Below are 12,266 nucleotides of genomic sequence, written 5' to 3' on the forward strand. Positions count from 1 at the left end.
AAGAAATGGAGAAAGCTTCAATGGCTGCCAAACTGGCAAGTTCATGTAGATATGAATTTTTTACCAAATGCCACCAACCTTGGACTGGTAGATCTGAAAATGCCCACACTTCTTAGCTGGAAAAGGATAAATAATCCTTTCTTATAACCTTAAATTTAAAATTTTGGCTTGATTGGCATGTGTTTTTGAATGTAATGTCAATTTTTTTTCATGTATTGAACGTATTGACGAGGGTTTATATGACTTGATAACTCGAGCAATTTGAACTATTTTGATTACAGGGGTTGAAATTACTGAACTTACTTATGTTTTCGAGTGCTTTTTTAGTCGAGATTTTCTTGACTTCTTAGACATATGAGGAATTGGGCTAACATTTTTTCGATCGAAATTCCAATCAAAGACAAGTTCTACCAATGCCAAGATCTAAAAGAGAAGATTCATTCTCCGGAATTTTGAGTGAGATGATTCATTCCTTCTTCAGCTAAAGTGGAATGATTGAATGATTGAAGTCTTCTTCAAGTTCAGTCGAAGATATCGAAACGAAGTCATCAATTCAAAATATGCAATGAATTGAATAAAGAGGGCCGACAAGGTAAAGATAGAGCTCCACACATAGTTTCGAGTTCAGCTCAAAGTCCAAACCGAGTTGGGTTGAGTTAGATTTTTTTTCCAATTTGAGTTGGGTTAAATTTTTCAAAAACCAAAAGTCGGGTTCGATTTACCATTTGAAACTTTTTTGGTCACGTGAACCCAACCAATTCAAAAATATGGTTCACGACCCAATCTAACCTTACTTTAAAGATTATTGTGAAAATTAAAAATATTTGATGTTGGTAACAAACATTGTAATGTGTTATTTTATGAGATATTAGTTATTAATGTAAGTAAAATGAACGACGTGCTACCTAAGCTGACCTAAAAATGAGTTGGATTGTGAAATTTATTCGAGTCATCTAAATTACCAACCCAACAAACTCAAAATTTGTGTTGGTTCAAAAAAATTTCTCGTGTATCGAAATTTGATAACATTTTTTACAAATTTCTCGTGTATCGAAATTTGATAACATTTTTTAAAGGCTTAGGCATGTGAAATGAAATAACATTAAAATTGGTTAAATAGGAGAATAAAGTCAAATTATTTATGTTCATAATGGTTAGATACTATATTTTAGTTTAGTCTTTTAAGAAGATATAATATTTTAAATTGAGAAAGAAAACAGAATTAAATATTTAAATGAGAACAGAGCGATCCACTCATAAATAATTTTAAATATTGTCTACAAAAATATTGATAGCAAATAATAAATTTAAAAAATAGAATGACAAGTACTTAAAATCCTCAAGAAAAAAACTATGTAAAAAGTGAAATAATAATATTAATAAATCGATCATTTTTATTTCTCCAATTCTTCATTTTCACCTCTCCATAGATCTTCATGAAAATAAAAATAAGAGTAAAAGTAAAAATAAAAATAAAAATAAAAATAGAAACATAATTTTCAATACAATTTTCTACGATGAAGTAGAGTTTTAATACGACAAATTATAAATTAAAAGACATAAAAAATTGGATATTCAAATAATAATAAAGTCAAATGATAGGCTAATTCAAAAAAAAATTGGACAACTATACAGCACGATTCGATTTGGTTTGGTTTGGTTTAGTGTTTGGCAAAACCATGGACTGAATCGAACATATCCATTTTAAAAATTTATAAACTAAAAAAATTAAAATGCATCATATTTCCATATATAATAACTAATTTCATTTTACAATATAAGGTGAGATTTCTCCTAATTCTTCCTGGTATAATCATGCTCTGAACGACTTCATGTCAATATAATCCTGAACAAAGATGGTGAACTTCAAAGGTGTAGTCAAAAAGTGACTAAAGTGTCGAACAAAGGGAGTACTTTGTTCGAGGACTCCAGAGGAAGGAGTCGAGTCTCAATTAAAGGGAGGCTGTTCGAGAGCTCCATAAGCCTCAAGGGAGGCTTATAGTGTACTTTGTTCGAGGAGAGGATTGTTGGGAGTGAGTCTCAGATTGGCTAATTTAAGAAATGATCATGAGTTTATAAACAAAATGAGACCTTTTGAGAAGTCCAAAAGTCATGAGAGTTTATGGTCAAAGTGAACAATATCTTGGTGACAATTTTCTGACGAGAGTAGTGACAATTTTCTAATATGTAGAGCCCTTAGTTTAGAATTTAGCAAATTTATATTTATTAGATGGACGGTGTAGCGACACTAAGTGGAGGGTGAGGGAGAGAGAAACAAGAGGGGGAGATAAATATAATTTTTTATTTTTTATATTTATATTTATATTTTATTATTAACAACAAAAAAAAAAATGAAATTAATAATTAAAAAATATATATAAAAAATTATCCCATCAACCTTTCATAATAAAAAGTTAGAGAACAATAATTTATTTTTCTCTTAAAAAACTATTAATGAGCATAAATAATTCAAAGTTTTAAATTTATTTAAAAAAATGTGACAGGTTTATTAGCTAATTTAAATCTTGATTATAAATATTTTTATTTATATAATAGATTACAAAAAAAAATCATCGACATTAATATTTTACCGATATTTTCTTCGACATTTCTCGGGTTTTTTTTTTTTTTTTTTTTGAAGCAAATATTAAGGAAAGCAAAGAGGGAAAACTTGAACCACATAACTGTAGTGGAAGCCAGTTCTGTGGGATCATCAAATGAAAGTGAAGGAATTGACAACCTACAAAGCCAACATTCAGAGGAACTTTGAGAATAGATTATATGAAAATTAAGAGCACGAGTTTGGGATATCTCTCCCACTAACCTTCTTAATTTCGGAACTAAACTTCTCTGAATCTTCATCTCCATACTGTACAACACATCAAACCAATTATCAAAACAAAACAAAGATTTCCTACCATCTTATTTTCGTTCCTAACTTTTATATCGGTTGACTTTCGGTTTTTTTAGTCCTTCAACTTCTAAGTGTATCGTTTTAGTAGCTCGATCTAAAAACCGTTCTAGTTCTTGCTGTCAATTATCAATCTAGATAAAATTACAAATTGGATAAACAGACACAACAAAAATGTTCATCTAGCATTAGAACACTATTGCTAAATATATCAAATTTGTTATCATAAAATGGATATGTCATCACATGAAGTGTTTTAATGCTAGATGAACATTTTTTTTGTTTGTCTGTTTACCCAATTTGTAATTTTATCTAGATGGATATTATATTTAAAGTCTCATGTAGAAAAACATAAGACATTTCAATAGTTTTTGTCGAATGATTGATAATTAACCGCAAGAACTAGAACGGTTTTTAGATCAAGCTACTAAAACAATACATTTAGAAGTCGAACGAGTAAGTGTATTGATAGAGATTATGAGCAACCTACCTGTCCCGTTACGGTGTAAAGTCTGTTGTACCAACCATTGGATGCCATCCCAATTGCGGAGTATAAATGGTTGCGGCCTTCACCTGGATTCTGCAGCGTGTACTCTATGTAATATATCCCTGCCATTATTTCTTTTCAAATCAAACCTCATTGTATTGTGACGAGAAGGAACTATGTAATTTTAGAAACATACTACAGAAGGCATAGTAGATTCATCAGGAACTGCTATATAATAAAAACGATAGAACAAGATAATGATTATCAACCCTCCATATATCTCCACATTCGTATAGGACGTTGGAGGGAGTTCCACATGGACTAATTTAGGGAAGGATCATGGGCTTATAAGTAAGGAATATATCTCTATTGGTATGAGGATTTTTGAGGAAGTACAAAGCAAAGCCATAAGAGCTTATGCTCAAAGTGGACAATAGCATACCATTGTAGGAAATGGTTGTTCCTAACGTAATATTATGTATTTTGTTCATAAATTTTCATCGCTCCACTTTTGTTTTCAATCAAAAGACCTTATCCTCACTTAATATACCATGAATCTCTCCCTTCTACGACTAATGTGGAACTTTATTCACACCTAATAGAATAAAACAACCTGTGGTGGGCATAATTCTTTAAGTAAGTTCCATGTTTACAATGTTTTGTAAACAATTTTCCTTTTAAGTTTCATTTCAGCTAAGATTCTGAGTTAACTGGTTGTACATGTGCCACATACCTTTAGATGATCTACAGTCTATAAGTTTCGCCGCCACACCTGGTGGCCTTTTCCAGCTTCTGTCCAGTCCGCTCACCTGAAAGAGATATCAAGAAAAGAGGAAAATCCAGATTTAGGCTATCTATTTCCATTCAAGAACAGCAAAGAACGAGACCCCATTTTGGATTCAATTTTGGCTGTCGTTTTCTATTTAAGAAACTTCAAGAAAAGAGTACCAGTTTTGGTTTTCTTGTTTGGTTCAAAAACAGCAAAAGGAAATCCACTTTTTTCATTTCAAAAACTGCTAATTGATATGAACGTCATACCAGAGTATCAGCAAATTCTTCAACCTTGCCAAAGGATTCCATTCTCGTGAAATCAGGACCAAGCCCCGAGATTACAACACTGACTGAACCAAATTTCAGTCGATCAAGCTATTCAAAATCGAACCGAGGGAGAGAAAAGGAGAAAAGATCTAACAATACCATTGGAACTCAAAGTTTCTTTAGGAAAAAAAGCCGTAACCAACTTGAATCCATTCGGTTCACCATTACCGACTTGCCAATCTGCATAAATCACACAAGTTTCAAGTAATTAATACAGTTTAATCTCTAATTCTCAAGACAAAAAGCTCAGCCAATGGAGCCAAGCCATACACCTTGAGGAATCACCAATCTGAACTTATTCGCTTCATCTATGTACGTCCGATAATCCTCAGCAACAACTATCACCCGTAAACTGAACGCATTCAATCTTCAAATAAAAACAATACCAAAGAGGGATAATGTAATTTCAGAGAACACGCTCAAGGTAAAATCGGTACCACTCTCGGCTAGGGCAATAGAAACAACTTCTTGGAAAGAAAACGCAGTCAATCCCATTCCTAGCACAATTTCTCGTCTATTAACTCCGCTCGTCCAACAACTAAGAACCAACAGAAGGAACAAGCATTTGAATTTACGGACTCCAACGAAGCAACAATAGAATTGAAATGAATAACAAGCAAAGAGAAAGAGAGGCCAATTTACCAGGGTTTTTGATCGGGAATGTCGATGTTCTTGCCAGAGCAGAAAACACGGAGCCTTGTGCGGATAGGAATGGCGATTCCTGAAATGTCAAGAAGGAAAATGATAAGAGTTAACAATGGCGCATGAAGTGAAAGGCGAGGAAGATTACCATTGGAGAGTGATGATGGTGTGAAGCGCCATGAGCGAGGGCGCTGGATTACAGCGCTGGGTGAAGGAAGGGACGCCATGCTTTTAGTCCACTGCTGGGATTAGATATGGATTTTATTTGTTCAATGTGTGACACTTGTCCTCTTCCGATTTGTTTTCTAGTTATTTGAAGCGGTTTTTCATGTTTATTTTCACATTATCTAATAAAAAAAATTAAATATTTGTTTTGATTCCCTGGTTGGTATTTTTTTGGTCGAGTCAACTCGACTAATTCGAAAATAGGGTTACAACCTGACCCTACCTTACTTTCAAATGGATTAAAAAGTACGAATACGAACCGTGAAAGCGTGGCCTATCGATCCTTTAGACCTTCGGAATTTGAAGCTAGAGATGTTAGAAAAGTTACCACAGGGATAACTGGCTAAACGTTCATAACGACGTTGCTTTTTTATCCTTTGATATCGACTCTTTACCCACCGATAGGGAACGTGAGCTGGGTTTAGACCGTTATGAGACAGGTTAGTTTTATCCTACTGATGACAGTGTTGAACGTTTGTAATGGATATTAGTGATGTGTTGTGACCGGTAAATGTTTACTATTTGAACTTTATAAGATTTTAGTTATTAATATAATAAACACAACTCTATTCAGGTTGTTCAGGTCACCGACCCATGTTCACTCCTACTATTCAGCTCACGATTACTCGGGACTGAAAAACTTTTTCTCTTTGTGTTTCTTTACTCCAATGCTCGGAGTTCTATAGTACTTCATTTCTTCGCTCTCATACACGTTGTTTCAATTTTCGATCGTTCACTCGAGATACATGCTCTCTCTTCTCCACTTTTCCTCAACTTTTACCTCTAGGTCATGGTTTTCTCTCTCTCATGCACGACGCTTTCACTTCTCCACCTTACTCCCGAGTTTTGGGTTCGTTCTCTCTTCTCTTTCATTCTTCTGAAACCCTAACCTCTTGATTTGCTGGTTTTTGGAGCCTTCTAGTTTAACCCTTGTCGATCTCTTGTTGGATTGCCATGTCGTATTTTGTATACTTTCTTCTTCGTTGAATGTTGATAATGTTAAACAAATCATAAAACACATATAGATGAATGTTGAGGACGTAAAACTCGTCGAGTGTGTAGCGACTTAAGTTTAGGGGTGTATAGTAATTAGATAACGAGATGTTCCAGCTCGGTTATTTGCAACAACTGGAGCGATCAATGAATGAGAAAATACTAGGTTGCGATATCAAAGCGACACCCAGATAGATTATTGGGTGAAAAGCCACAAGAAAACATATACAACCATCGTAAAAGATGTTGGGACCATTTTGCAGCGATTTCGACTCGAACAAGAAATTCAAATATATCAAGGTTGAGAAGAAAATCAATCAATGCTAAAGGGGTGCGGAACAAGCCTTTTCAATATTATAATAATTTGACGTATATTTTCCAAGAGGATCGAGAAAATAGGACAAATTTCGAGATGCCTATTGACATGGCATCGAACACATAAGAGATTATTAAATTCCAAATCAGTTGGTCTTTCACACCACATAGGTGATGTTGTGAACGTGAGATCCCACATTGGTTAGAGAAGATAACAAAACATTCCTTATAAGAGTGTAAAAACCTCTCCCAAGCTGCATTTTAAAATAGTGAAGTTAACGACGATACGTAACGAGCTAAAGCAGACAATATCTGCTAGCAGTGGGCTTAGAGGAATTGATAGGTATTAGAAACAACGAACCGTCACATTTGTATGAGGCAAAAACGTTCTCACTATCACCCTAAAATGGTATACATAGTCCAAGCCAAACGAGTATACACATTGCTCGTATGGAGAAAATCGAAAAATGGGCGAAAGAGAAGTATGATGTGAAAGTACCTCGACAATAATTTAAACTAAAATTTTAGATATATATATAGTTTTATACCATGTGATTTATAGATTTTAAAAAATAATTTATTTTAAAAAGTTGAAATGTGATTTTATTATATATAAAAAATCAAGTTGAAATCCAATCAAAATTTTTAATTATATTTAAAGAATTAATAATTTAAAGTGAGTTTAATATAATTTGTGATTAAAAATTAGAAGCATTTTTAAAAAAATTAAACGTAAAATTCAGATGTATTTTTTATTTTCTACTAATTTCATGAAAAATAATAATTTCGAGACTAAATTAAAAATAAAAAAATAAAAAAATAAAAAAATAAAAAAATAAAAAAATAAAAAAGTCATTAATGGGTCCCACCTTCCCAACTACACTTTGAAATACACGACGCCTGTATTGCACTTTTTACCTGCTCCTTTTTTTTTTTTTCTTTTTCTTTTTCTTTTTCTTTTTATTTTATTTTATTTTATATTATCAGCCGTAAAAGAAAAGTAATCCCTAATTATTAAAATAAATATTTTAATAATTAAAACCACAAATCATTCCATAATTAAAAAATATATTTATTATTTTTTCCAAAAATCCCTTTTTGAACTAACCCTTCGTTTTCCCTTCCAAACCCCTAATTTTTCTCTCTTCTCATTATCACTCTCCGCTATTTTCCCTATTTTTCTGGTAAGTTTTTGGTAATTTCCCCCTTTTTTTTTCTCAATTTTTCTTCAATTTTTTTCATTAATAAAATTAATAAAATTCATTTTTTTTCTTCAATTTTCATTTTTTTTTTTTTTTTTTTTACTTTCTATTATTAGGATTTAATTTTCTCATGTTTGCGTGATCTGTTCTGTTCATTAGCTAAAATGTTCTTGGGATTTCGTTGGATTTTTTGTTTCGAAATTTGACGAACGGTTGGAGTTTTGGGATTAGGGTTTCTTTTAATTCTTGTAAACCTTAGTTAATCATCTTCTAGGTTTTGTTTTTGTTCGATCTTTGTTTGATTAAGTTGTTTACGTACTAAATACATTTCGAAATCTCTGCATTAGTGTGTTAGATCTTGTTTCCTATTGCGCTTTTGAATTTGATCGGACTAGACATTATGGCTGATGATCGAGATCAAGATTCAAAATCACGTAGATTTTCTTCGCGTATTTGCAGTTTTGATTTCCAGGCTTTAGATACAGTTTTGATTCAAGCTGTAGGAGAAAAGAGAGAAGAAAAATGTCGGGATCTGAAGCTGGTGTGATGACCAGTAGAGACTCCTTCAATGTCGCCGTTCAAAATAGTTCGTTACAGTCGCAGCCGGCGGCCCAAAATATGCGATTATCCTTCAGTGCCGATGGCACAGCCGTCTACAAACCTGTGACTGTGACTCCGACTCCGACTCCGACTCCGACACCTTCAACTTTACCGTCCTACCAATCCTCCATGGCCGGAGTTTCTGGTAATGCCGGTAAGGAGGGATCGGCTGGTGGAGGGTCGATACTGCCTCATGATTTGAATATAAACTCGGTGGGCAGTGAGCAAATAAAGAGGAAGAGGGGAAGGCCAAGGAAGTATGGACCAGATGGCTCCATGGCATTAGCTTTGGGTTCTGGGCAGCCATCAAGAAGTGGAGCTTCTGAAGGAGGATTGGGCTCACCAAATTCATTGAAAAAAAGTAAAGGCAGGCCATCTGGTTCTAAGAAAAAGCGACAATTGGAAGCTTTGGGTAACTATTATAAGCGCCTTGTCCAATACTCCTCTTCCTTGGTGAGATCCAGTTGGGTCTCTGGATTTTGTGCTTGACTTGACTGCCTAATTTCTTATGCTTTTAGCTTTAATATCATTGATTGACTAGCAGTTTCGAGTTGACTAGCTAGATTGGATTAAATATTTGCACTCTTTTGTCTTACATTTGAAACTATGAATCTTAGTTGTTATTTCCCTTCCCTTCCCTTCTTGATTTTGATCAATTTGCCATGGAAAACTAGATATTGTTAAGAACTGCATCCTATGTTGAATCATTAGCTAATCAAACATACCTTTTCTGGTGGCATAGAGATTGTTTACTTGTCTACTACAGTTCTTTCCCTTGCCTTTTTTTGTGTTCTTTTTCTGTGCAAGATAGGAATCGTAGTGTTAACTGTAAGAACAACACAGGAACAGGAGAAAAAGAAAGGGAATCTCACTTTGTTTGGTTGACTATTAGTGTCCAAGAAATGCTATTGTTTATATTCTAAACCATTGTGTTATAATTATTTTATCTTGTAGCTTTGTTGAAAACTGAGTTTCTTATAGAGGAATCAATTGCAGGACCGGCTGGTTTTGGATTCACTCCACATGTTATCGATGTGAAAGCTGGAGAGGTTCTAATTTTAAATTCTTTCACCAATGTTATTAGCATCTTGAATGATTAAACAATACATGTTCTTGCATATTCAATTGTCAAATAATAACTGTAGATTATTGTTACCTTGAATGTATTTTGGATGCGTGGGTGGCATTTAGGGGTCCTTTTTTTTTATAAAGATTATCCTCGAAGGGACTGCTTACTTCCCAAATAGATCCTCCTACCTTTATATAAACGTTGATTTATCAAGAATATGCAAGAAAAACACTTTGGATTGTTGATTCATCGCTAGAGATGGCTTAGAACCAATAGTTCATTATCTAATGGGTTTTTCCGAGAGTTCTGTTTCTTACCAAGATTATCTTTTTTCTTTTGGAATGGATATATTAACACTCTTTATAAGATCTGTACATGTGGTAGATGACCTTAAGATCTTGCTGCAACCTTCGGCGAGACATGTGCATTTATGAAATCACCCACTCCCCCTAACAAAACAATAGTAGTAATAATAACAAGAAGTAGAGAGAGAGAGAGAGAGGAATGTAGATTTTCATATGCATTCCGGACTTCCACTGTGCTTTCATTTCATTTTTACAGCCCCTTTGCTGACCAAGCAACAATAATTTGATTTGCACATGGTTTTACAGGATATATCGTCAAAAATAATGTCCTTTTCTCAGAATGGCCCCAGGGCTATTTGTATCCTTTCAGCAAATGGAGCAATATCAAATGTGACTTTACGTCAACCTGCTACATCTGGTGGAACTGTCACTTATGAGGTTTCTGATTTTTTGCCTCGTATATAGTTCTAATAGAGATAAACTGTGTGTGTTTGGTATTATTTGCATTGGTTTAAGGATAATTGTTTTACTTATAGTACAACTTTATGATGCTCTGTATTTGTCTCCATGCAGGGGCGGTTTGAAATTTTGTCACTTTCAGGTTCATTTCTCCTCTCCGACAATGGTGGTCAGAGGAGCAGAGCTGGTGGTTTGAGTGTGTCTTTGTCCGGTCCAGATGGCCGAGTTTTAGGTGGCGGAGTTGCGGGTCTTCTTACAGCTTCATCTCCTGTTCAGGTGAATTAGCTTTTTGCCCATATACCATAGACAGAATCTCGTTGGATTTATGTAATGGCTCAAAGCCCACCACTAGTCGATATTGTCCTCTTTGGGCTTTCTCTTTTGGGATTTCCCTTAAGAGTTTTAAAGATATTGTCCGCTTTGGGCTTTCTCTTCTGGGCTTTCCCTTAAGATTTTTAAAACGCATCTGCTAGGGAGGGGTTTTCACATCCTTATAAAGGGTGTTTCGTTCTCCTCCCCCACCGATGTGGCTCCCTTTGGGGCCAGCGTCCTTGCTGGCACTTATTCCTTTGTCCAATCGATGTGGGACCCCCACCAAATCTACCCCTCTTCGGGGCCCACCATCCTTGCTGTCACATCGTCTCATGTCCACCCCCTTTGGGGCTCAATCTTCTCACTGACACATTGCTCGGTGTCTGGTTCTGATACCATTTGTAACGGCCCAAGCCCACCGCTAGTAGATATTGTCCTGTTTGGACTTTCCTTGAAGGTTTTTAAAATGCCTCTGTTAGGGAGAAGTTTCCACACCCTTATAAAGAGTGTTTCGTTCTCCTCCTCAACTGATGTGGGTTCTCACAATTTCGGAAGAACTTCGAATTGGAAAAAAACTGTTTAACTTGATGACTTCTACAATAACCAATTAGAAAAGCGGTCAACTATCTGATCCGATTGCTATACTCCACAGAAAATTTTGCCAGTTTCTGATTGCTATGTCCAATTTTACAACTTTTCACTTGATACTGTTTCTCCCTTTTGTGATCAAATATACAGGTGGTAGTGGGAAGTTTCATAGCCGACAGCAATAAGGAACCAAAGCCATCCCGCCAAACTGAACCCACAACAGCCTCGCCAATGCTAAACCAAGTCGCCTTTGGTCACTTGACCGGAGGAGCCAGTAGTCCATCGCACGGGACGCTGAGCGAGTCTTCCGGTGGCGGACCTGGCAGCCCCCTCAACAACAGCTCAGGAGCCTGCAACAACAGCATCCATCCACAGACAATGTCCGGCATGCCATGGAAGTAAGTATCCTAGCAATTGAATCTTGTTTCGATCTGATGGGTCGAGTCGATAATCTAATTTCCATGACGGGTGTCTGTCTGAAGTTGTATTTCTAATGTCTTTTGATCTGTCAAGAGCAAACTAATTTTTGGTAAAAAAATGTTGTCTTGTCGTGAGTGATACTAGCAAGATCAAGTAAAGGAGAGGTTCAATTTGTAATGTTTTGTTCGTCAAAGGGCTTGGCTGATTGTTACATTGAGTGAGTCATGTGGTTTAGAAGAAGGGCTGGGTTTATAGTTAGGCTGTTAGTTTTTGTAACGACAATATTAACTTCAATCAATTGCTTTCCTGCTTTATGTACTCTCACTTAACTCCAATTACCAAGTAGTGATTATGTCTTTAATCCAATTCAAACTCGTACACACCCTAATTTTCGGCTTCGATGATATTGTCAAGATACTTCCTTATTCATCGTGACAGAATTATTAATTCTTTTTTTAGCGTTGATGCATTGAAGGTGAGAAAAATTACCATGACCACTCCTTTTGTTCCTGCCAAAATCTCTTTCTCTTTCACCTTCTCTTTCTCGAGATGATGAAGACTTTACTTGCTTACATCCTTTCTAGTATGATAGTTTCTTTTACCTCAACCGTTGCATCTTCCACCAGAGTCGCCTTTGAAT

At 35.3% G+C, this 12,266-nt stretch overlaps 2 protein-coding genes across 2 annotated transcripts; one reads left to right on the top strand and one right to left on the bottom strand.

The window, feature by feature from the left end:
* Nucleotides 1–2,525: 2,525 nt before the first annotated feature.
* Nucleotides 2,526–5,427, bottom strand: LOC111805285 (Photosystem II reaction center PsbP family protein). The gene is made up of 10 exons (XM_023690278.2): nucleotides 5,287–5,427; nucleotides 5,139–5,217; nucleotides 4,934–5,034; nucleotides 4,769–4,834; nucleotides 4,596–4,676; nucleotides 4,437–4,519; nucleotides 4,132–4,207; nucleotides 3,402–3,520; nucleotides 2,825–2,869; nucleotides 2,526–2,740 (listed from the first exon to the last, which is right to left on the bottom strand). Exons 1-10 carry the CDS (start codon nucleotides 5,363–5,365, stop codon nucleotides 2,714–2,716), a joined length of 756 nt encoding a protein of 251 aa, XP_023546046.2. The 5' UTR covers nucleotides 5,366–5,427; the 3' UTR covers nucleotides 2,526–2,713.
* Nucleotides 5,428–7,699: 2,272 nt separating this feature from the next.
* Nucleotides 7,700–11,946, top strand: LOC111805278 (AT-hook motif nuclear-localized protein 10). The gene is made up of 6 exons (XM_087128283.1): nucleotides 7,700–7,855; nucleotides 8,333–8,885; nucleotides 9,470–9,522; nucleotides 10,154–10,285; nucleotides 10,421–10,582; nucleotides 11,357–11,946. Exons 2-6 carry the CDS (start codon nucleotides 8,396–8,398, stop codon nucleotides 11,606–11,608), a joined length of 1,089 nt encoding a protein of 362 aa, XP_086984409.1. The 5' UTR covers nucleotides 7,700–7,855; nucleotides 8,333–8,395; the 3' UTR covers nucleotides 11,609–11,946.
* Nucleotides 11,947–12,266: the final 320 nt, after the last annotated feature.

The sequence above is a fragment of the Cucurbita pepo genome, chromosome 11, assembly GCF_057944985.1.
Source record: "Cucurbita pepo subsp. pepo isolate OVF chromosome 11, ASM5794498v1, whole genome shotgun sequence".
NCBI classification, from domain to species: Eukaryota; Viridiplantae; Streptophyta; class Magnoliopsida; order Cucurbitales; family Cucurbitaceae; genus Cucurbita; species Cucurbita pepo.